The sequence below is a fragment of the Malaclemys terrapin genome, chromosome 7 (assembly GCF_027887155.1).
Source record: "Malaclemys terrapin pileata isolate rMalTer1 chromosome 7, rMalTer1.hap1, whole genome shotgun sequence".
NCBI lineage: Eukaryota > Metazoa > Chordata > Testudines > Emydidae > Malaclemys > Malaclemys terrapin.
Window position 1 is genome coordinate 1,910,917 of NC_071511.1, and position 25,822 is coordinate 1,936,738.

The 25,822-nt window shown below is 49.9% G+C and overlaps 1 protein-coding gene across 2 annotated transcripts in view; it reads right to left on the reverse strand.

Annotated features, from left to right (window-relative positions):
• Positions 1–6,778: 6,778 nt before the first annotated feature.
• The window catches only part of FAM107A (family with sequence similarity 107 member A), a 61,311-nt gene continuing 42,267 nt past the window's right edge, over positions 6,779–25,822 (reverse strand). For both annotated transcript variants that reach the window (XM_054034653.1, XM_054034654.1), the window contains 3 exons: positions 17,284–17,458; positions 11,767–11,923; positions 6,779–10,634 (listed from right to left, as the gene is read on the reverse strand). In XM_054034653.1, the coding sequence (XP_053890628.1) occupies positions 10,527–10,634; positions 11,767–11,923; positions 17,284–17,458 (440 nt within the window). In that variant the 3' untranslated portion in view covers positions 6,779–10,526. The remainder of the gene's footprint in view (positions 10,635–11,766; positions 11,924–17,283; positions 17,459–25,822) is intronic.

Sequence of the window (25,822 nt, forward strand, 5' to 3'; positions counted from 1 at the left end):
AAACATTTTGGTCCACTCAGAATTTCTACTAGTTTCATGTTAAACCCATGAGCGTCACATGTGTGATCAAAGATCAGCCGTAGGGTCACTGAGAAGGTGTGTGAATCCCAGGCTGTGGCTACACCACAGAGCTTCCAGCGGCACAGCTGCTCCTATCGGCGTAATGACGCCAGCCCCTGCGAGCGGCGGTAGCTATGTCGGCGGGAGAAGCTCTCCTGCGGACATAGCGCTGTCCACACCGGCGCTTAAGTTGGCATAAATTATGTTGCTCAGGGTGGTGGCTAATTCACCCCCTGTGCAGTGCTTAATTTGTAATGAAAGAGATGCCGGGGCTCATAGCCAGGGCTATGAACTGCGGAGACTAGAGGTGCCGGCGCTCAGCCCTGGCACAAATTAAGCACTGCCCCTGAGTGACACAACTTATGTTGACTTAATCTGTAGTGTAGCCGTAGTCTTAGTGAATTTCTTCACCATATCTGGGATGAGGCTCAGTTGCAAAATCTAAAGCCAGGAGAGATTTGGGTTTCATTGCATTTCATCCAGCTCAGGTCAGAACAATGCACAAAAGCATTCACTGTAGGTTTAACTATTTTGTTTAATTTTCTCTGTGTCATGTAGGCGTTAAGATTTATTAGGATGTGGAGGGCACTCAGCACATTGCAGAACTGAGCTCTCAGTTAAAGCCATCTCTGTTAGGGGCACCTTTTGCAAGGTACACCTCTACCCCGATAGAACGCGACCCGATATAACACGGGTTCGCATATAGTGTGGTAACCCCGGGGCTCCGACACCGGGGCTCGGGCAGCACTTTAAAGGGCCCAGGGCTCCGGCTGCTGCAGGGAGCCCCGGACCCTTTAAATCACCGCTGGAGCCCTGCCGCTACCCTGGAGCTGTGGCAGCAGGGCTCCAGCGGCGCTTTAAAGGGCTCGGAGCTCTGGCCGCTGTGGGGAGCCCCAGGCCCTTTAAATCACCATCGGAGTCCTGCTGCCGATACCCCGGGGCTCTGGCAGTGGGGCTCCGCTGGCAATTTAAAGGGCCCTGGGCTCCCTGCGGCCGGAGCCCCGGGCTCTTTAAATCACCGCTGGAGCCCTGCTGCCGCTACCCTGATATAACGGGGTTTCTCCTATAATGAGGTAGGGATTTTTGGCTCCCGAGGACCGTGTTATATTGGGGTAGAGGTGAAGTTTAATGTTCAACGTGTTCATGCTGCAGAAAGGGGAAAGCTTAAGCTATGGTAGAACATGATCATGCGCAGACGTCCCATTTCACAGCACAATGTAAAAAAAAATCTCTTTGTTCACAGTTACCAAATTACTTGGCGGTGAGTGAAAACGAGCACACCATAAGTATGGGCTTAAGCAGGGAGAGAATATTACTCGTTTCAATAATTTATGAGCTCCACAAAGTAAGGTCATGAGGGTTAAAAGGTGAGACCATCTAAAATGACATGTATCAGTACTAACGAGTCTTGGAAATCCACCTCCGGGGAGCAAGAGAACAAAGGTGAAGTTCTGAGAAATAACTTGGTCCCTTGTTCTAAGGAGCTCTACAAATCAGGCCAAGAGTCTTATAACAGCAACTCAAAACCTGGTTGGAATTTGTAACTACGTCTTTTTGTCCTTGCTCTCTGTGTCAGTTGCAGCCATCTTGCTCTAGCCATTGCAAGAGACCAACAATTAATGCAGTAACCAGTTTGGAAAGTCAAGGGTAAGCTTGCTCTAAACAGCAGTCTTGTGACCTCTCTCTTAAGGAGCGTGGCCCAAATGGAACAATTCCTCACATTTTACTTTTAATAATTCCTCTCGTGCCAGAAGGTAGGAGTTGGGGTTTTGCATTTTTTCCAAACCCTCCATTATGCCAATGGACTTCCATATGCTGGCAGATTCCTGTTTGTTATGAAGGTTGGGGGAAGAGAGAGCTCTTCCTTCCACATGTTTTGGATGCCCTCAATAGTGCAAATGTGAGTGCTGTTATCATGGCCAACACCAAGGATTAATCAGTGACCTCCAGAGGTAAGAGCATGAGTCTCTGCAACTTGGGCTAAAGAAACAGTGTGTCTCGAGAAGCCCTGTAACAGACTGACAAGCCGTGTGGATGGGGCAGAGAGAAGGATGCACGACACACATTGAGCAGCGGGTGACTCGTGCATTCTGGCTCAAGGGATTCGATCAGTTTGCTTTGCATTGGATTGCAGTGTCCCAGCATTACCGCTTCTCGTTTGGGCATGTAGCTGCTCTGTTTACACCGCAGAATGCTGTGTTGTGGTTGCTACAGAACGTTGCCAGCTGTTTAATTTGCGACTGATAATGACCTCAAGCTGAACACAGATCCAGACCTTCTCTCTTAACGTAGCAGTTTCCTAGATCTAAAACAACGTGCTTTTGATGGATGTGACTAATAGACAACTGGAGCTCAGAGGGCTCTAATGTAGAACATCTGTCAAATCCTAAAATCCCATGTGCTGCTTTACAAGAGAGAGACAAGGTGGGTGAAGTCCTATTTTTTTTATTGGATCAACTTCAGAAGCTGTTACCTCGCCCTTCTTGTCTCTAATATCCTGGGACCTACCCGGCTACAACACCACTGCGTACCGCATTACAATAGAAACACGTTGTAGAAATGCAGAATGTCAGCGAAGGTTTGTGGGTGGTTTATTTCCATCCTGCCAACAGGATGCAGCATGCCAGTCATTTCATTATTAGTGCACAGGTATAATTGCATTTTACCAGGGCACAAAGGGGGCTGTCTATGTAATCCCAGTTTATACACACAGTTTATACACACGCACAGTAGTGTGTTCGACACTAAATCAGGTACCCCAGTTCAACAGGTACAACTCCCATGACTTCAGTGGGAGTCACAACCATGCATGTGGGGTGGGCAGGTAGCCCTTGGTAAGCAGCTGGAGAATAAATATAAGAAAACTTTTACAAAGTTGACAGGAAGGAGACATGTCACGGTCTTGTATTTATTATTCTGGACACAATTTTTCCTATCAGCAAAAGTGCTAGGGGTGTAGATAGGAAACCCTCTGAACAGAATTTGACATAATTTAATATTTGACTCACTGGAACAATTGACTCAATGTTATATTTGAGCAGAGAGTTCAATAGAAAGTGTTTCTTTGTATTGACTTGATTTCAGTATATTTCAATTATATGATGGTCTTGCCTTGTATTTCAACTATTATAAAACTGGTCACCTTTGTGATATTTTAAAAATCATTTTATAAATTATCCAAACCCAGAATGTTGTCCGGGGTGCAATTTAGTATTATCATAATTTTTTGCTTTTCTCAGGCTAGACTAGACCGTGCAGCCAACATTACTGTAATGTTTTGGGTGGGATTTGAGTTTCCATGCTTTAGTTTTAAAATAAAGCACAAAGAAGGTAAAACCAGCCTCTGTGAGATTTGATTGGGGTGGAGTTTTTTTCCTATCTGATTCACATGCACAGCTGCAAATCACTGACACAGTGGCTCTCATATCAAGGCTTATGGTGCGTAGGTGACATGCTGATAAACAGGTTGCTGATGGAAAAGGATAGGGCTACAGTGGCTCTTTGAAATAGGTATCGGTTTTTGTGTAATTGTTTCTGAGTGAATGTACTGGGGTTCTATTAGCAGCGAATTTGCAATGACACATAGTGGTTATCAATGCATAGTGGTTCGGCACCTGAGCAATGAACATTTCTGGGAATGAGTCAGTCAGTATCTTCTCTGGCGTGTGTAGCTGTGAGGGAAGCAGCTTGCGGGCACGACAGAGAGGTGTGTGTGTGTGTGTGTGTGTGTGTGTGTGTGTGTGTGTGTGTGTGTGTGTGTGTGTGTGTGTGTGTGTGTGTGTGTGTGTGTGTGTGTGTGTGTGTGTGTGTGTGTGTGTGTGTGTGTGTCTGACAGGTGGACCTTCTAGACGCAGTTCTAGGCTCTGATGCTGGTTTGCTGGGTAGCTGCTTTTCAGAGGGGCTCAGCACATTCCCAGGTTTCAGTATTCCTCACTCAACTGCTCTGTTCCTCAGTTTCCCCACCTGTAAAATGGCGGTATTAATACTTGCCTTATAGAGATGCTTCAGAACTTACTTACTTAATTTAAGGACTTAACTGCAGCCCTTGAGGCCCTAGGCAAAAGAATTATCTATTGTTTTCCTTCCAAATTAACTCTTTTCAATAGAACTCTGTCACTGGGTGGAACTGGGTCTGAAAGTGTTGGGCAGGGAAGAAAGACAATTAGTGATGCTGCCTTTCCCCACCCCTCACCTGCTGCATCCCCAGGAGTGGCTTCACCCTGCCCCCCTCTCACCATTCAACTGCCCAGCCTCACTATTCATTCCTATTACGCTTCTTATTTCATTATGTTCCTGAGAGTAAACAGCACGTCAGAACCAGCACTACGGAAATAAAGACAGACCAGAATCAAAACGTCTTTTTAGAAAAGCTGGGCCACTTTTGAGAAGGAGCTAGAAATGATTAAGCCTCACATGAAAATGGCTGCGAAACACATAACCGAAGATGTAGCGACCCGCGTATCTAGTGCCATTACGCACAACGAAGGCATGTACATGCAACAGGAAGACTCTCGTCTAGTAGTGATTAGGAAAAAGAGAGCAGTATCATGCCGTCCATTTACAGACCCTCCCCCCCATGCCCTTTAAAACAAAAGCTGCCTGAAGCCATCGCAGACAAATGTAAAAGCCGTCCGAGGAAGAGGACCGTAGACAGGGCCGACTCTAGGTTTTTTGCCGCCCCAAGCAAAAAAAATTTTGGCTGCCCCCCATCCCAGTCCTGGGCTCCTCGCCGCACCCCCCTGCCACCCCAGCCCTGGGCTCTCCCCCACCACATGCACCCCCCTGCCACCCCAGCTCTGGGCTCTCCCCCACCACATGCACCCCCCTGCCTCCCCAGCCCTGGGCTCTCCCCCCCCCCACACCCCCTGCCACTCCAGCTCTGGGTTCCCCTTTACCCCCCTACCATTGCCCCCCACACACACCTCCTGCCGCCCCAGCCCTGGGCTCCCCCCCCCCCCGACCTGCACCCTCCTTCCGCCGCAGCCCTGGGTCACTGGTAACTTGCTCCCAGGGCAGGTCATTCAGCAGGAATTTTAGATGAGCACAGAACACAGACAGGATTGGTTCCCATATGGTTACAGAACTGCAGTAAAGTGGAACAATTTTCAGCGTGTGTGATTGGAGGGTATCTGGATGCATATTATAAGACTGTCCTACATAAATGAGGAAAAGTTGAGGTGCCTTTATTAGTCTTTTGTTCCACTCTTTCTTTCTATGGGGAATTTGCCAATGCAATATCACTGTCTTCCTTTTAAACAAACAAACAAAAGGCAATGGCTGTTGAAAATAGAAATTCCAATCCTAATAACCACTGGGAAGCATTTCTTGCTCAATTTATTCTACTTTTTCTACAGCAAGTTACAGTGGATCAGTATATTTGATTTGGGAGAAATGAAGTAACAGCCGCCCAAACTGAGCTTGAGCACTCCTGAATTTTGAGGTGTTCAAATCTGGAAGGCAGGTGCTAGATTCCCTTTCTGAATATTAGCTATATCTGGAAAGGAAAAGTCAATTTCTGCTTCCATGGCTCAGAAGTGGAAATCCTCCTACGTGCCTGGTACTGTATCTAAAGCTGCCCACGTCCAGAGCCTCCCCTCCCTTACTTTTCATTTTAAATTCTAGTGGGATCCACATATCTCCCTTGCTAGGCTTCAGATAGAGAGGTGCACCATCCATTTAGTCCCCCCAGTTCCTTCTTTGGGGGAGAGCCCAGGGCTGAGGCGGCAAGAGGTGAGGGTGGGGGAAGGGCCCAGGGCTGGGGCAGCAGGGGGGGGCCAGAGCTGGGGCAGCAGGGGTGCGGGGGGGGGGGGGAGAGCCCAGGGCTGGGGGAGCAGGGGGTGCAGGTGGGGGCCAGAGCTGGGGCAGCAGGGGTGCGGGGGGGGAGAGCCCAGGGCTGGGGCAGCAGGGGGTGCGGTGGGGGCCAGAGCTGGGGCGGCAGGGGGCGTGGGGGGGGGAGAGTCCAGGGCTGGGGCAGCAGGGGTGCGGGGGGGGGGGGGAGAGCCCAGGGCTGGGGGAGCAGGGGGTGCAGGTGGGGGCCAGAGCTGGGGCAGCAGGGGTGCGGGGGGGAGAGCCCAGGGCTGGGGCAGCAGGGGGTGCGGTGGGGGCCAGAGCTGGGGCGGCAGGGGGCGTGGGGGGGAGAGCCCAGGGCTGGGGGAGCAGGGGGTGCAGGTGGGGGCCAGAGCTGGGGCGTCAGGGGGTGCGGGGGGGGGAGAGCCCAGGGCTGGGGCAATACAGGGGTGCAGGGGGAGCCCAGGGCAGGGGGGGGTGGCAAAAAACCTAGAGCGTCTCTGTTCCTACCATTCACAGCAAGCTGCAGATTTCAGTTCCATGCTCCTTCCCTTTCCTGTTGATAGCTGCCAAGGGAATGCTGGGAAATGTAGTTCTTTCCCTGCTCCAGGGCTGGCTCTATAGGCAGGGAGCGAACCAAGGAACTACAGCTCCCAGGGCCCCCTGTTGGTTCTCAGCTCCCAGGCTGGATTCTTGCGCCTTTTGCAAATCTGCCGCCCCAAGCAACTGCTTGCTTTGCTGGTGCCTAGAGCCGACCCTGGGAGGGCCGCACAGATATAGGGCCTGCTCTTGCAGAGTTACTTGCAGCAAATTCAGTGTGAGTTTTGGGTGAGCGAGGAAGGCAAGATTGGGCCCAGGGAGAGGAAAACATTTTCTTGCTGAGCCTGACACTGCAGCACTAATGGACCAATCAACTGTCGGACTTCAGTGATTGAATTTGAAATCATTTTATTTGGCTGTTGTCTGCCTTCATCCATGGAGCTTTTTCAGTTCCTTGTGGAAAAGAGCAAAATATACAATCATCACTTGATTTATTTGCTGATCATCTTTCTTCAGAAATGTGTGCATTAAATAATGTGAACAACAACAGTTAATTTGAATAAAATTGCATAATATGTAAGTGCATATACATACACACATACAGTATGTATACTACCTAGAGCATTCGAGAGCATAAACAATGCAAAAGGTTGTCTTTTCAGTAACATTGGGACTGTGCATCATTTGGGTAAATCACATTTATTTACGGAAGCTTTTGAAAGGGAATCTAACAGGAAGTTTAGGCCCATCATTTAGGTTTTTATTTAAAAGAAGGCAAAAAAAAAAAAAAAAAAGGTTTTACAAAACCTAGTAAGGTAATAATGATAGAACTGTTGTCACTGATCAGTATTTTTTAATTCAGTGACAACTGGTTTTAATTTCTTTGGATTTAAACATTTCCTGCAGTGTTTACAATCCGAACAGTGCGGCCAGACTCCAGGGTCAGGGCCAGAACCTGACTAGAAACTTGTCTCCCACATTTTTCTAGGCCAAGCAGAGTGGCGGGTGAAATACAGACGGTATCTGTGGTGAACGGAGCATCAGTTTTAACACCTTAACCGGTTGCCAGGTAACACAGGTGAGGATATTTGTGTTTGAAAATGATGCACTTTAAAACCTGCCAGTAAACCCTTAAATACTCACAGCATCATTTCAAATGTACAACCCCTCAGAGCTAGAGCCTGCAGTCCTTGCTCAGGGTGAACATCTGCCTCGCTCCCACCCTGTGTTGGGGGACAAATGCAGGGACTAGAGAGGAGGGAACCCTCTTCCACAGTATGGAACAGGGAGCAGGGAACCAGGCAACTGATTTGCGAGGGTTACTCTAGCAGTTGGGCTGTCATGGATTATGGCGAGATCGGTGGCTCTGGTCTGTGTGTGGACCCATTGGCCATCCCTCCGCCTCGCCCAGTCTCCACCAGGGAGCCTGATGCTATGGAGCCTGGCTGCATAGTGCACAGGGGCATGTGGGGTCAACCTTGTGGGGCCGTACCCACTGTGCCGTTCGGCTCGGCTGTAGTTTGGCCCTTGTCTCTCCACAGGCAGGCACATTTCTTCTGGCATCCCTGGGGAACTTACCCCGAGTCAGAACGGCATGATTTGGCCCCTCTCTTCCTTTTTCCTGCCAGGATGCATTCATGCTTTACCATCACCCATAACCTAGATCCTTGGTCAAAAGGTGACACACCCCACGTCTTAGCCGACGTGAGCCTACTCAACCATTCCACCGATAGGGATTTACAGACGTGCCCATGTTGTTCTTGGCCCTGCTGGATTTCATGCTATGGATTCAAAGGGCACGGTTGCTACCAGTACTGCAGGTTTTCCTTTATGCAAGCGCTTAGCTCTTTTAGGTGGAATTCACTGCAGTGCAAGGAGCTGACGTATGGTCCTGTGCTCTGCTTAGGGTGAGTGATTCGCCTGGAGCGTAACGGGTGCAGGCTGTCTGCACTGGGGTGAATTTCACCCTTCAAGGAGCCATGTTAGTTTGTTTCATTTCTTGGCCATATTTAATTAAGACACCGTAACCAGTGGTGTAAGCCCTGGGAGGAAAGCAATGTAGCCATCAGAAACCCAGCTCAGTTAGGTTTGGCTAATAACAGTGTTAGTCAAGTATCAGAGGGGTAGCATTTTAGTCTGGATCTGTAAAAAGCAACAAAGAGTCCTGACAAAGGGGCATTCCCCCACGAAAGCTCACGCTCCAATACAGCTGTTAGTCTATAAGGTGCCACAGGACTCCATGTTAGGTAAGTTGATGCTACTTAGCAGGTGTAACACACTGTTCTTCACAGCCATGTGTAAAATGGTCCCAACTGCTCCCCTTCTGTGTCGGTGAGAAATTTCTCTCTAAAAAACCACAACACACTGATTGCCCAACAAGCTGCCTTGAGCAGAAAGGCTGGAGTAGCTATTGCATTGGCTCTATGTTGACCAGAGGCAATAGATTTTGGAAACAAACATTTGCTGCCTGAATAAGCAACAGTCTCTTGAACTAGCAGAGCGTGGGGAGACCAGACAATGTGCCTGTGGGGGTTGCTTTCACTTTTTAAGAGAGATGTGCTGAATCCCCAGTGCATATAGACTTGGCATGTGACGCCGCTGGGGCTCACGCCGGGGATATTGGTTAATCGTCTGATGCCTTTGTCACAGGCCATGGCCACTGACTGCTGCGATCAGACGGTCAGTATCCAAAGGCATTTTATCGGGGAAACAGTGAATGATAAGAAACCAAGATGGGCCCGAGCCAGAGGATTTTGCTCCAGATCGGAACGTCCCCAAAGTTCAGGAATGGGGGGAGCTGAAGTTTGATTAGGAGTGCGGCAGTTCTGACTGCAAAGGCGCCACCTTCCATGGCAACACACACTGGCCTCTGCCACCATGAACACGAGAGGATACTCTGCATTCATGGCAAATGAGCGTGGCCGCTCTCCCCTTAACAGGCCTCCAGGGGAGAAGGATAACAAAGGAGCATGACCAAGTATTTTGCAGTGATCCACAGATCACAAAAACTGGTGCAGGTCCCAGCTATGCTGTAGCACTAAGTCGAGCAGCTGCTAGGTCTGAGGGGCTCTATACTGACCTCCCCCACCCCGCCTACACCAGCTGTCAAGCAATGCACCAGGAACACGCTTTTCAGAGCTGTTAAAATAACAGGTGCCTAGCGGGTGGGAGGGGACCCAAAGCCCAACAATCTGGAGAGAAGAGTCAATGAGGCTGCCACTCTGACTCTCCCGGTATGAGCTTCTCTGGTCCAAGGGGACCTGCTGGCAGGGCAGGGTGCAGTTTGATTAACGGTAATGCTCAGAACTCCCAGTCTTTGCTTTAAGTGTCTAACATTAGCCTTAAACCCCAGGTGGCCTCTGTGGTGCAGCCCAACGTGCTCCCTGCTATGTAGCTATGTCCTAGTTCGTTAACAGATTTTCGGTGTAACTTCAGGACCGATACCGGGAAAGAGCTGTCCCAGCCTGTTTGGCAAGGCTGATTCAGTAACACGCAGATATGGGACTTGAGTTTCTCACAGCAGCTAAACGTGGGAGTACTGCGAGGACACACAGCTTCTCTAAGGCTTAAATCTTACAGTCACCCTATAGCTCTCCCAGCTGGCCCCTGCGCGTCACCGAGGCCATTCCCAGCAATATGCAGGATCATCCCTTTAAGGTGTCACCTGCAGGTTTCCAGGAAGCCCTCCCAAGCTACAGCTGCTATCCTGTAGATTTCAGGACCAGCAGCCACCCGGTCTGAGATCATCTGGTATGATTACTTAGGAGGGTCTCCCAAACCTGTTGGAGAGCTGTCACTCCATAAATGCCTCTGTCTTGAGCATATGCTGTATCTCAAGGGGTTAACCAAGAGTTAATAGGGATGGATGTTAGCATGAACCCACAAGTTGAGGGGAGAATGACATCATCTGCTTCCACATCTCCTCATGTGTGTACTTCTACTGGTAAATACCGCAGCTTTACCATTTAAATACCCTGTCCTGGACGGGAAAGCCCTTTTATGCATTTCTACTGGAGCAAGCATTAGTAACAGTAAGTAGCCCCAAGGACATGGCTGTAAATGTCCACCACATACAAAGCTGTCAGTGTGTAGGTATTAGCGCCAGCTTGATATGATCCTCCATTTAGGTTTGGCAGATGCTACACTACTTTCTCTTCCCCAGTTAGCGTTGATGTTCTTCTCAAGTTCTCTTTTACTTTAATAAATTCTGGTGCATGTTCTTCATGCTTCTCTTGTCCTCTCTCCAGCTAGAAGAAAGAAAGTGAATGTTATTTGTCTGCTAGGGAATAGCAGTGCAATCCATTCACTACATTGTTGCAGGTTTCATACTTAATTACTACTGGCCGGATTCTGTAGCTCTTACTCACACTGAGTAGCATCTTGTTCTGCTATTAGTCCTGTTGGTTTCAGTGGAGCTATTTACAGAGTAAGGTACTATTTAATGTGCGTAAGGGGAGCAAATCTGTCCCTACATAAATAAACAATGGATAATTATAAACTATTATTTTAATGTAGTTATTAGATCTGGAACAGCTAAAGATTTCAATTGTATGTAGTTTGAGAAACTAGACAGTAAAATCAGAATGAAATTCACTCAGTCGCCTGGGCTGGCAGCAGGTCTGAAGGGAGGCCCTGGTTCCTGCCAGCACAGGTGTATGGAATGCTATAGAGTGGGCCTGGCCAGCAAACAAAAATACCGTTTTGTGACAAATGTCATGGTGTTGCCATTAGGTTTCGTTCTGCACCAGAACAGACTGAGACCTTTCGAAATTTTACACCCCGAAATTGAGAGCGAGCGAGACAGAGACCAGCCAAGAGCCGAGTGGTTAGGGCGTGCACCTGGGATGTGAGAGGCTGCATCAGGCAGAGCCAGGACCAGAACCTGGCTCCGCATGGCCTAGGCAATAACCCTAACCCCTGGATTACTGGCTATTCCCGGGTGGGTCTTCCTCTCTCGGGGTTTGACCAGAAATTCCATCCTGGACCCGAGAAACCTTCCCAGCAAAAGCTTTGCCCATCCCAATACTTTCCCGGGGAAGGTTTTGGTTTAGAGCGATTGGCATTTTCTGGTGAAAAAATGTTATGTCGACAATTTCCGGCAGTCTCTGGGGGGTGTTTTGCCAGAGGCTGCCCACTGGGGACAGGATGCCTTGGAGTGCCACTACTCAGCCACTTCTGCCCAAATAAATCTGTTAGTCCTTAAGGTGCCACCAGACGCCTTGTTGTTTTTACTCAGCCACTGTAGTTCGCACTCGGGGTAGGAATAAGGCCATGGAGAGCAAACCCTCTCTTTGGACTTGGCTCCATTTTAAGCACCTTCCAGCCCGTGTGCGGGGCACTTCAGATAACATCGGGAGTGATTTAAAATTCAGTCTCTACCTGATCCAGTCTCTGCTGTCGCTTCAGGAGCTCTTGTTCAAATGGAGACTGCAATTTCTTTGCCTCTTCTTCTTCCTTTTTCTGCCGGAGCAGCTGATTTCGCCGTCGGTGCTCAAGCACGCGCTGGAGCTCCGGCTTGCTCTCCACGCCCAAGCCTCTGTGAACAGAACGCAGAGTATCCCTGAGCTGGAGCCCTTTCTGCCTTCAGCCCAGAATCTCATTGCCGTTCGACGTGTGCGGAGCCTGCTGGTTCAGAGAGCTGGGGCCCAGTCTTCAGATCCAAATAGGAACATTGAAGACCTGAGCCAAAGCCCATTGAAATCGTCAGAGAGACTCCCAACCGTTTCAGTGGGCGTTGGATGTGGTTCTAAATGGCCCTTCCTCACCCAGCTGAATAATGACGCAAGGCCTGGTGCCGAAATCGAAAGACATCACAGTAAATAAAATGGAAACTCACTTATTCCTGGGTTGGAGCTCATCCACTCCCCGAAACGACATGCAAAACCCAAGCAACGTTCAACTAACATAATGAAGATTTTACACTTTAGCTACAGGTTAATGAAGTTTATGGGCTGGGAACATGTAGCGATTTGTATCTGCTCTTAACTCATGAATGCATTAATAGGGGATATGTAACATGCAGCGGTGCATACTGGAGTGCAGGGCATCCTGGCAAATGTGTGCTGTTTACAGTGAGTGGCTGGGAGTCATGGGCATAGAAAGCTAGCCAGAGCTGGTGCCCCTGGTCCATTGCCACCGTCAAGTCCTGTGAGTTGGGGGAAGTGGGACAGTCTGGAGTGGCCTTTCTTATTAATTTGTAGCTAAATTCTAAACCAGGATCATGTGTAAGGCTGTGAGTCTGTCACGGAGATCATGGATTCTGTGACTTTCTGGGACCTCCGTGATTTCTGCGGTGGCCGGTGCGGCTGGCTCCGGGCCTGTCCAAATATCTCGGGCAGCCCCTGGGCCAGCTGCACCGGCTGCTGCTGAGGCAATCTCAGGCCACCGCCCCCTTCGTCCCCCAGCAGCAGAAGCAGAGGTCTCTGCCACTGCGCCCCCCAGCCCAGCAGCAGCGGGGTCCCTGGCAGCCACTGCCCAGCCCCCCTGTCCCCAGCACCTGCGGGGGTCCCAGGCCGGGCACTGCCGCCCATCCCCCCCAGCACCCGTGGGCCAAGCGCTGCCCCCCCAGAGCATCTGAGGTGCCCCCGGTCCCCCCCTAGATCAACCATAGCGCTCCCAAGCCACTCCCTGCCCCAGAGCACCCACGGCACCCCCGGGCCACCTACTGCCTTAGAACACCCAAGATTTAGTCAGGGGTATATAGTACAAGTCATGGACAGGTCACCGGCCGTGAATTTTTGGTTACTGCCTGTGACCTGTCCATGACTTTTACTAAAACTACCCGTGACTAAAACGTAGCTGTAATCATGTGTAACTTTATGGGGCTGTTTAAGTGCCTGAGTTTTTTCTTTTTTACCAGCAGAGGGAGTGAGTGACAGCAATTAGCCCTGCGGTTTCCCTCTAAACCTCAAGCAGATTATTTCCTCGTTGTATCTAGTCTAGGTGCTCCTCCACTCACTTTCTGGCTCTGCGGATTTTAGAGATGGAGCTAATATAGCGATGCTCCTGCCTGACCGAGAGCGTTTGGGCCTTTTGGCCAAAATCAAAGGCCCTTCTCCTGAACGCAGACGTTTCTGTCAATAACTGAGGAGTTTCATCCTTGGGATGCGTATTAATACAGCAGTGCTGGTCCGAGCAGCCGAGGTAGACGACCTGATGGGCTCACTGGAAATGAGACATGTCTGGAGCTTTCACCTGTGTATTAATGCATTGTGGGCACATGAGAGAAGGTCTTGAAGCAAATCCCTAGATTCAAGCACCTTCCACCACTGGGCTGTTCAAAATCCAGCCAGAGATAGATTCCGATTTTGCAAATGCCTCCAACCTTCTTTATAATGGGCCACATGAAGCCCTAAGTCACAGGTCAGAAGAGAGACTGCTGAGCTAGAATTGATATGCAAACTAGACACAATCAACTCCGGTTTGAATAAGGACTGGGAATGGCTGAGCCATTACAAACATTGAATCTATCTCCCCTTGTAAGTATTCTCACACTTCTTATCAATCTGTCTGTACTGGGCTAGCTTGATTATCACTTCAGAAGTTTTTTTCTCTTAATTAATTGGCCTCTCAGAGTTAGTAAGACAACTCCCACCTGTTTATGCTCTCTGTATGTGTGTATATATATCTCCTCATTATATGTTCCATTCTATATGCATCCGAAGAAGTGGGCTGTAGTCCACGAAAGCTTATGACAACTCCCACCTGTTTATGCTCTCTGTATGTGTGTATATATATCTCCTCATTATATGTTCCATTCTATATGCATCCGAAGAAGTGGGCTGTAGTCCACGAAAGCTTATGCTCTAATAAATTTGTTAGTCTCTAAGGTGCCACAAGTACTCCTGTTCTTCTTTTTGCGGATACAGACTAACACGGCTGTTACTCTGAAACTTGTCTTTAGGAAGTGCGGGGCCCAATTCGAACATTTTCGGCAGGGCCCCGGCAGGGATGACTAACAAAAAAAAAATAAAAATAAAACATGTTTAAATTAAAGTCTTTCATTTCTTCCATGTATTATTTACTTTCCATAACTATATAAATAATAAAATTATATAATATGTACATTGTGTCATATATGCTGTTGATTGGTTATTAATGAGCTCCGTTTCACATGTGTGGGTCCCCGCCACTCCCTGGGGGTGTGCTAGGGTGACCAGATGTCCCGATTTTATAGGGACAGTCCCGATTTTTGGGTCTTTTTCTTATATAGGATCCTATTACCCCCCCACCCTCTGTCCCGATTTTTCACACTTGCTGTCTGGTCACCCTAGGTTGTGCACATGTGTGGATCCCAGCTGCTCCCTGCCCCCCTCATTGAAGCAGGTGTGCAGGGTTACTGCCCTGGGAACTGCAGGGCACCAGTGGACATGGGGCTGGCTGCAGGCAGGGCAGGGGCTGACTGGAGGTAGGGTCTAGCTGCAGGCAGGGCAAGGGGTGCGGGGCTGGCTGGAGACGGGGTGTGGGGTGGGCTGGCTGGCTTCAGGCAGGGCCGCATGGGGGGTGCGGCATGGGTTGGCAGGGCTGGAGACAGAGGAGTGCGGGACTGGCTGGCTTCAGGCATGGGGGTGCGGCAGGGGCTGGCTGCAGGCAGGGCAGGGAGTGCGGGGCTGGTGCAGGCAGGGGTGTGTGTGGGGCTGGCTGGCTTCAGGCAGGGGTGCAGAGGGGTGCGGCAGGGGTTGGCTGGAGACAGGGCAGAGGGTGCGGCAAGGGTTGGCTGTGGGCAGGAGGTGCGGCAGGGGCTGGCTGTGGGCAGGGGGTGCTGGGCTGGCTGCAGGCAGGGCAGGGGGGCGGGGCTGGTGTGGGCAGGACAGGGGGTGCAGGGCTGGAGGCAGGGCAGGGGGTGCAGAAGGGCCTGGCTGGAGACAGGGGCAGGGCAGGGGGTGCGGGGCTGGTGCGGGCAGGGGGTGCAGCAGAGGCAGCTGGAGCCCCAGTCCTTTAAATAGCCCCCGGAGCCCCCCGCTATCCCAAGGCTCTGGGGGCTATTTAAAGGGCCCAGGGCTCCCCTGCTTCTAAAGCCCCGGCCCTTTAAATAGCCCCCAGAGCCCCGCAGCCCTACCACAGGGCTCTAGTGTGGGGCTCTGGTGGCAATTTAAAGGGTCTGGGGCTCCACGCATTCTTCTGGAACGAGGATTTTCTTGGTCACTTTTCAGCTCTTAGTCTCCACAAGGCCTGGTGTGGGAGGCGTGGGGGGAGGGCGGGAAGGGGGACAATTGACGTTTTGAGAACCCTAATTGGAGTTTAAAGAAAAGATGTCTGAGGTTCTCAAGAGAGAGAGAGCGAGCTCGTGGTAGTATAGGCTGCATTCTGGTGACATCTAGTGGGCTAAGTGGAAGTAACATAAGGCAGCACGCCCAACGCTCTAACATCAAATTGCAGCTCACTTTTGCATTGATCAGTGAAAAGTTTAGCTAAACAAAGTGCATTCTCTGCTCTTCTCCCAGCGTGGTGTGCGCAGGTGACCTGTCTAAGTCCACATTATCACCTGTAATGTCAGGGTCAAGTCCAAGTCCAGGTTGTGTCAATATCAATGACGCCAATTTGCTTTCGGAAGGCTTGATTGTTAGCCAATTAAATACCTTGATTTGTCTCTTATGATTACTGCCGTCACTACTCACTCTCCCTGCTGTTTATAACTAGCCAAGCAAATGGATATTATTATTATTTCATAGAATCATAGAATATCAGGGTTGGAAGGGACCTCAGGAGGTATCTAGTCCAACCCCCTGCTCAAAGCAGGACCAATCCCCAAATAAATCATCCCAGCCAGGGCTTTGTCAAGCCTGACCTTAAAAACCTCCAAGGAAGGAGACTCCACCACCTCCCTAGGTAACACATTCCAGTGCTTCACCACCCTCCTAGTGAAATTGTGTTTCCTAATATCCAACCTGGACCTCCCGCACTGCAACTTGAGACCATTGCTCCTTGTTCTGTCATCTGCCACCACTGAGAACAGCTGAGCTCCATCCTCTTTGGAACCCCCCTTCAGGGAGTTGAAAGCAGCTATCAAATCCCCCCTCACTCTTCTCCAATGGTTCATGTTTGATGGTGTCAGATTTGCAAACAGTTCAGACGGTTAGGAAACATCCCCCTGAGAGTCAGTAGAATTCGCTCCTTGCTCAAAGGGCTCTGTACCAAATGTGCTTTTGAAATCATCACTTTCCACGTTACTGCGGGAATGCCCATGCACCTGTTGGGCCTGATTCCCTATTGCCATATTCCAGCTTTACACTGCTGTGTAACTCCATTGATTACAATACGGTTACACTGAAGTAACACACTAGAGAATGAGGCCCTTGAATGCTAGCTCAAGCTTTAATCTAGCAGCAGTCTGCTTGTAGGGAAACAGGTGTCAGCATTTTCCCAGTGTGCAGGATCTTGCATTGATATGATCCGCACTGTCAATAAACAGAGCAGGCCACCTTTCCCCAGCACAAAATTCACATCAAACACTCCAAGAGGCATAGAAGGGCTGTAAATCACGGCATTGCCTGGTGGGTGGGGGAGTAAGACAGGAGGGGGGCATGTTTGTGGGACACAAGACAGCACCTGCAGCTCCCACTGCCTTCTGTTGGAGTGGCTGGTGAGCTCTCTGCAGCTCTGAAAAGCAGGCCCGGCATTTAGGAACTCCCTAGCTTTTCCGAATGACGGAGCGATTCGTTTACAATCTGGGTCACAGCATGGCAGAGAGACGCCGCCTCCCACCGTAGCCTGTTTCACACCTTTTGCTATTTGCCCATAACAATAAAGAGCTTTACCACAAAAACCCCAGACTGCGGCTTTCTGACGAGTCACTCCTGAGCTGAACCAGAAACCACAGTGACACCAGAAACCACAGTCTCTCTCGTCCAGCCCAATGCAAAGGCAGCTGAAGAGGTGTTTGCATCTTTGCCTCACCTTTTGTGGTTCATAAGCAGCTCTCTGTGGAGCTCTTGGTGGCTTTTCGAGGCTTTTACAGGATTTAGGAGCTTCTTAGGTCTGATGAGATCCGGATTTCCATCTACGTAGTCTGGGTGAGACATGAAATTCCTAACCTCAGGACGCTCCCTCTGTATTTCTGAATACATAGACGCTGGAAGAGAAAAGAGAAGGCTCAGTATTGACAGGAACAAACTGAATTTGAGGTCAAAATCCAACAGGTACACCTTCCTTTCACCCCACCCCATCCTGTGTGTGTGTGTGCCCATATGTATGTGTGTGTTTTAGTTGATGTACATGTTTTTTAGTAGCAGCAGGTAGCCCCCAGTGAAGGGCCAGGACGCTTGGCGCTGTACAAACACAACAAAAAGAGGGTCCCTTTCCCAAAGACCTTACAATCTAAGTGTGTGTATGCGTGTGGCTTGGTGTGTGTGGGTGTGCGTGGGTGTGCATATATGTACCCATGCAAAAAATCATGTTGTTCGGAAAATCCCCATGATAGTGTGAATTTTATACAAATGAATTAGTCTACTTGTTAAACAGTGCCAGCCGCTCAGTTCACTGGCTACAGCATTTAATGATAATTGATTGATTAATGCAAGTCGCTACGCTGTAATCGTTTATGACAACGAAATAGGTCATAATAAAACAAAAGACAAACATTGGCCCAGATACTCCTGTGCCGTGCAGCTGCTTTGCACCTTACTGCTAGTGCATCCAGACCCTAACGTGCTCAGCTCCAAGTGGGCCCCTGACGACAGGACGTGACTCCATAAACTGCTCCAAAGAAATGGTTACAAGTTGTATGAAATGTATGAAATCTTCAACTTTCAGTGATACCCTGTTGGTTTACTGCTTTGTACCCAACCCGGTGCCCCAGAGCGTCAATATTTCAGTTCACACATATAATACTTTTGCACATGTTAATATGTCAAAATGTGCTTGTGATGTTGTAATTGACAGTATTTTGGATGTCAAACAAGCCTGCTGATGTTGTCCAAGGTTCAGTAATGCTGTTTAAAAAAATTTTTTTTTATACAAAATGACCAAAACCACAGACTGAGAGATAAAGTACGCAAACTTTCAAGTGTCTTTTAGTGCAATGCACAGCCAGGCTGATGACGGTTGTGCCAGGCTGCATGCATGCAGGAATTGAAGTGGCCTGTAAAGAGGAATTCATTCTTAATCACTCACTCACAACCACATGCGTGTACAGTTTGGAAATTTATAAATCAGTGCAGCGTAACCTCAGGAAGCAGGTGCATGCAGGCAGCACCACATCAGGAACTGTCTCTTTTACATTTGGGTGTGGGGAACAACAGAGCAAACTGTTGTTTTGCAACATCTTTCTCTTCTCAGCTTTAACATCCATTTGAAAGAGCAATCAATGGAAAGGCCGGCTAGGCCGCTTCTTCCGCAGTCAGTAAGTGTTCACCAAACTTAAAGTGGGTTGCTAGCAACTAAAATTGTGTACGAACAAATACTGCTGAGGAAAATGACTCAGTTCTGAACAGCTTCCCATTGCATGTTAATGTGGCTGGAGCCCCAGCACTCTGGGAATGAAGAAAAACAAATCACAACCCATTACATCAGCGTAATTGGGGTGAGAAGTTCAGTACACATTTAAAGGCTGCTGGAATCCTGGGCCAATGATTTCTTATAGCAAATTATTTTCCATTGGAATCATACATTACTATTGGCAGACGGGAAAGATGGCTGGGTGCAGCCGTTCAGTGACAAATGCCTGGCTGAGTCAGATACTTCTAGGGCCCGATCCTCAGCTGGGGAAAAATCAGGCTTCAGTGGAGCCCACTGATTTGCAGCAGTGGAGGGGGGGAGTCGGTCAGCACACTTTTGGGTTTAATTTCTTTTGTTTCTTCCCTTTTCCAGAGGCAACAAGGGGAAGGATGAGAAAGCTAGGGGAGAAAATACCAAAACCCCAAGGGTTGTGAACCGGGGCTAGGAACAGGGTGTGGTGTCAGGGGAGAAGCTGAGCTAGCACCAGGGCCGGCTCTAACTTTCTTGCTGCCCCAAACAAAACAAAAAAAGAGCGCTGCCCCGCCGTAACACCCCCCCCAGCGCCGCGCTGCCCCACCAAAACACCCCCCACAAGTGCCACACCGCCAAAACATCCCCCCGAGCGCCACCTCACGCCGCCGAAACAAAACCAACAACAACAAAAAAACCTCGAGCGCCGCCCTGCCGAACCAAAAAAACCCACAAAAAAACAAAGCCCTGAGCGCCCCCCGCCACCCCAAGATTGGCCGCCCCTTACAAGGTGCTACCCCAAGCACGTGCTTGGTCGGCTGGTGCCTGGAGTCGCCCTGGCTAGCACAGGCTATCATTGCCTGTCCACCCGAAAGTCGGAGCCCACCCAAATTTCCACTCCTAGCTACACCACTGGTGGAGTCTCCCGGACGACAGGATAGTGGGCTAGATGGACCTTTAGTCTGACTCAGGCTGGCCATTCTTATATAAATCTTCATGGGTCCTTTGCCTGACACAGTTCAGGGTGGAGTATAGAATGAAAAGTAAATACGTAACAAGTGCCCGTGTTCCCTAAAACACGACTCAGGGCTTACCTGTGGGTTCAGGACCCACGCGTCTCCTCCATTGCACTCTACCAGACGGGCACCCTATGGCCAAATGTCCTGAAATGCCTCTAGTGGAGCTCAGCCAAAGGTTTCAGGCCTGCATGTAACTAATATCAAAGCCATATGGCTATCAGCCTGCTTAGTATCATCATTTAGAGGGGTTTGTGTTGTAACCCAAGCTCCCTCCCAGCAGCACTGGGCCTGTTTTTGCAAGGTTCAGTCATATGTCAGTGGGATCTGGCCCCGTGTAACTGCGGTCAATGGGAGGTGGTGGGGCGGTGCCTGCGGGCGAGAGCAGCGCGCGGAGATCTGCTGGCTGCTTCCGGGGTGCAGCGCAGAGTCAGGACAGGCCGGGAGCCTGCCTTAGCTCCGCTGCGCCACTGACCAGGAGCTGCCTGAGGTAAACCTGCCCAACCCCGAGCCTCACCAAACCCAGAACCCCCTCCTGCACCCCGAATCCCTCAGTCCCACCCCACAGCCTGGAGCCCCCTCTTGCACCCCAAACCCCTCATCCTCAACCCCACCCCTGAGCCAGCACCCCCAGCCGGCACCTTCACCCCTTCCCACACCGCAACTCCCTGCCCCAGCCCAGACCCCCCTCCTGCACCCTGAACCCCTCATTTCTGGTCCCACCCCAGAGTCAGCACCCCCAGCCGGCACCCTCACCCCTTCCCGCCCCCTCCTGCACCCTGAACCCCTCATTTCTGGCCCACCCGGAGCCTACACCCCCAGTTAGAGTCCTGACCCCCAGCCCCTGCCCCAGCCCAGTGAAAGTGAGTGAGGGTGGGGGAGAGCTAGCCACTGAGGGATGGGGGATGTAGTGAGTGGGAGCGGGCCTCAGGGCAGGGGCGGGGCTAGTGTGTTCGGTTTTCTGCGATTAGAAAGTTGGCAGCCCTACCAGCACCTATAAAAGCCATTGGCTTGCTGTTCACATATGTTCCCTTTCCTCATGTCTAGATGTTTGAGGCTTTTTAGGGAAGACACTTTTCCGGGTGAAAAAGGCCAGAGGGCGTAGATCTGGGACAGGCCATGGACATTGGAGGGCGTTTGGTTTGGGCTCCACATGTGGCAGTTTCCTCCCCACCCAGGCAGAGCTGTGGAAGGAGTGGAGGCCTCAGTCCATTTCCTAGCAGGCAGGAGACTCAGAGACGCCACTTGGCGCCCCGGAGGGCAGCTTCAGAGAGAGGTGAAGACAGGATAGCCCTGGAGCCTGAACGGCCTCTCCCGGGTACAGGGGGTCCCACAGGTCAGGCTGAAGCCCGCTGATGGAGCAGCAGGGGGGAGCTCTGGGTGCCTTATCCGTACCTCAGACTGAAGCTCCTTGTCTTTGTGCCAGACAAGCAGAGAACGGAAGTTTTTTATGGGACCCATGTCAGAATCATTGACAAACAGAATTGGAAGGCCACCCTGGAAAGTACTTCTCCTTTCTAGCTTGCAAAGAACACAAGAGAGAAGCCCAAAGCAAAAGGCTTGGAACCCAGATGACAACCTGACACCCGCATTTCCTGGCCTTGTCGTAATTCTCTCGCCTTTCTGCCTTAGTGGCAGTTCCCTTTTGTATTCCGGGGTGAAGCTGGAGGCACAGAGACACCTGGCGTCCATGCGGCTCTGAGGGAGAAGGGCACAGCCTTTGTTATTAGTCTGAGAAGCCTCATGTGACATTTCAGTCCTTGAGAGGAGCTGCCTTCACTTTGTTTTTCCAGAGAAAGGAACAGAGTATTGTGGCTGAAAAGCCTCTGGGGTGGATTGGCCGCCTGCCTGGAGAGTTACCAGAGCCGGTCAAGTGGCCGGTGCATCTACCTGCGCCAGACAGAACAGACAGTGGCGTGGGGCTCTTGCGCTGTTGCTATGATACGTATAGGGAGAGAGGCTGCATGGCAGATACTGGGCCCTACTCCTGCTTGCCTCGATGGCTGAATGACCAGTGACCATTTAAGTTAGCAATGGGCCAAACCCAAACCCTTCCAGTCATGCCCTACCTGGTGGGGTGAGGTTTGGGTAGCAGAGGGCCAGGTTCCAAACCACCACTGGTTTTGGTTTTGCAGAATGTAAACCAGGCCTGGTTTAGGCCCAAATCATCAGCTGGTTTAATCTGCAAAGCCCCATCAAACCTGGAGCTGTGCAGACCTACACCGGTGGGGGACTGGGCCCCTAATGTTTACAGTCATAACACATTGATAGAGTCCAGCTGGGCATAATCAAGCTCTAGAGTCAGGAACCAACTTATTTTAATAAAAATGTGAGATTTCTAAAGCACTGGCTGCCAGGAAATGGTTAGGCCAGCTTTCTCTGTAGCAGATAGTCATGTGCTCACCTCCGGCTGTTATTCCTAGGCAGCATGCAGGTCAAACAGGGGAGAAATTGGGGTGAAATAGGAACCAAGACCTCAAACTGAAGAGGAAGTGAGGAATGAGAGGGGGAAAGCCATTTCCTTGTAAAGGAACAAGGTTAACACTCCTAGGGATAGGAGTGGCGAAAGGAGGAGTTCCCTTTGAAATGTTTACCAAGCCAAGGCAATGCCTAGGCCCAAAGAATAAGGGAGAAATTCTCTTCTCAGAGGCACAGAGTGCATATTCTGCAGCCTGACCTGTGCAGATCTCACTGCTGAGCGGATCTTAAAGGAGAATCTTGCCTTAAATTTTGCATTTCAGACCACAGTCAAAGTCACTGCAGATCTCCAGTACTTGAAACAGGCATGCCAACAAGTTAGGTAAGTTTTAAGCAAATATTTACTCTGGTATCAATATAAAGGAAGTTTCTATAGCAACTTCTTGCTTCACTTATGTTTTGTGCTGTGTCTAGCATGCAGGACACCTCGTTCAAGAAAAATACAGTGAGCCTTTATCATATCACCTGTTTCAAAAGCAACGGGGAAGTTCTGCTTAATAAGCAATACACAGATATCTAGTATATGCACCATCATGTGTGACCCTGAATACCCAGCCGGGCCAGACGTTACAGGACACAGACTTTTCTTCTAAACCATACGGCTCACTTAGGGGAGGAGCTTGGTGACATTTCTCCCTCCTTATTTTTGAATGTTTGTATAGATCTAGGTTTGGATGGACAACTTTAGTGGGTTTGGCATAGTTATAGTTTCATTACTATCGAGTTTACACATATTTTATTAGCAAGGGGCCCAAACCAGAACCTTTTATCTGAGCCCAAGTACTGCCCCAAACATTTGTTGTTACAATGGAATCCAGAGCTAAAATCACCATCAGATTTGAGGACCCGAAGCCAGGCTCCTTTCTGGTCCATCTCTGCATTTTCCAGGAGGGGGTTCATGATCATTCTGCCCAGCCCAATGTGGAGCACTGATTGCCTCCCCTTAAAACAAGGATGGGAGAATGCTTTGGAAAAGCGCTAGCTGGCGTTTGAAAAGCATGATGTCTCTGGAGTGTTAGATAACTGCAAATGCATCGTTTGAAACTCTGCCACATCAGGAAAATTGTAGCTCCCCATACTTGTTAGTTTGCTAGATGCTGCCTTTGAGCCCCACGAAGCAAGACGTAGCTAAAATGTCAGGTCTCTATCTAATTGCCACGATCTATACTGAATTAATATCCCTGCACCCACCACAGACTGAGGTCTTTCAGCCGTGCAGCCCCTGCAGGCTGCTGTCTCTGACTGACATTACAGCATCAGTGGATAATTGTTTCTGGCCTTTTTGGGGCCCCTGTCAGAGGCCCGGTGTTCTGTGACAGAACTGCATGTTTGCAAGGGTCACCAAAGTGTGTGAGGCCCCCACTGGCCTGGGCAAAGAAACAAAGTCCGGGTGATGAACAATACATGCCCTTCCTCTGCTCAGCCTGACTGTGTCTGTTTTCAGCAAGGGCTTCCAGCCACACTTTAATAGCCGAGCCATTCCCAGTTTAGGCTGTTTTCAGTCCCAGCCTGATGTGTGTTATGGAACACACTGTCAGTCCGCTTTTGCTGCCACAATAAAAAAAACCAGGGGTCACCCAATGAAATTAATAGGCAGCAGGTTTAATACAAACAAGAGGAATTACTTTTTGACCCAGCCCACAGTCAACCTGTGGAACTTGTTGCCAGGGGATGATGTGATGGCCAAAGTATAACTGGGTTAAAAAAAGAACTAGAGAAGTTCATGCAGGACAGGTCCATCAATGGCTATTAGCCAAGCTGGTCAGGGATGCAACCCCATGCTCAGGCTGACCCTAAATCTCTGACTGCCAGGAGAGGAAGACAAGGTGGATCATTCCAACTGCCCTGTTCTGTACACTCCCCATGAAGCACCTGGCATTCACCACTGTCGGAAGACAGAACATAAGAACATAACCACGACCATACTGGGTCAGACCAAAGGTCCATCTAGCCCAGTATCCTATCCTCCAACAGTGGCCAGTGCCAGGTGCCCCAGAGGGAATGAACAGAACAGGGAATCATCAAGTGATCCATCCCCTGTCGCTCATTCCCAGCTTCTGGCAAACAGAGGCTAGGGACACCATCCCTGCCCATCCTGGCTAATAGCCATTAATGGACCTATCCTGTATGAATTTATCTAGTTCTTTTTTTAACCCTGTTATAGTCTTGGCCTTCACAACATCCTCTGGCAAGGGGTTCCACAGGTTGACTGTGCGTTGTGTGAAAAAATACTTCCTTTTGTTTGTTTTAAACCTGCTGCCTATAAGAACATAAAACAGGATACTGGGCTAGATGGACCATTGGTCTGACCCAGTATGGCCGTTCTTATGTTCTTATTCTGAATACTATCCAGGCAGGGGTGATGGCTTCTGGAGTGGCATGATGCTTTCTCTTCCCTTGTGAGCTGGTCTCGCAGACACTAGCATCACTCTCTTTCAGGGCCAAGTTATATTTTCTGGACTGGGGTGGAAACCCAAACTCAGAGGGTGAATCGAGCTGTGAACCCCATCCCTGTATCTCATTTGCTTCTGCTCTTTGGGTCACAATGAAGTCATTTCCCTACGAGACAGGAGATGCATGTCACAGAGCATGTATTTGGGGTCCTTCTACTTATCTCTAACTAGAAAGGATTCACTCTGGAAATGCCCCGTCTTGGAAAAATGGATCACTTTACGGCCTTGCACCATGACCACAGAACCATATATCCCCATACCTGGCAGAGACTTGCTATGCTGGTGCCTGGGGTGCTGGTGTTAAAGGGCTCTAGCTGCCTTGTCTACCAGTCTGGATGCAGGAGAATAATCTCAAGGAATGTTAAGTGGATTAGCTCCCCGCTAAAGGGCAGTGAAAGTAATCACTCAGTGGCCAGGTGCAATGGCTGGTTACAGCTTGAGGCTGGGTCCAGGGATTGAGGGGGGAAAATGACTAAAAACAAAAGCAAAGAAAGAAAGTAACCCAGGGCTATTAGGCTTCAGAAGCTTTATTTCTGGGCTGAGGCTCCGCCCCAGCACTCCCAGACCAGAGCTGCACAGGGGAGACCCAAGGACTCAGCGCCTACCTGCTTTTTACAGATTTTATGCTGAAATTCTTTCCCTTTTGCTGATTGGCTGCCCGCTCCCTCCCTGACAGTCTCTCCTCCCCAGCATCACTCTGCCTGACTTGTGCTTCCCTTCTCAATTCCCCTTTAACTTTGCCCCGCCCCATAGCTATAATCCTCTTCCCTCTGAACAACCCCCCCAAAAAGGAAAACAGGAAACCAACCCATCCACAGCCTTCCCCCACTCCGCACGGCATTTACAAGTGGTCCCATTGTTCACTTACTTGTATGGTAGGTCCCTTCCCTCCACCCTTTCTTTGGTGTCTCTATTTTGATTGTTGCTCTCCAGGGCAGAGACTGCCTCTCGCTCTGTGTTTGACAAATAGAACAATAGCCCCCCCATCTTGCTTATCATAATACAAATAATAGGCTAACGGTTCCCTGGCAGTGTTAGTGAGCTCCGCAGACTCTTGGGCTTTGTGGCTGAAGCACTATCCTT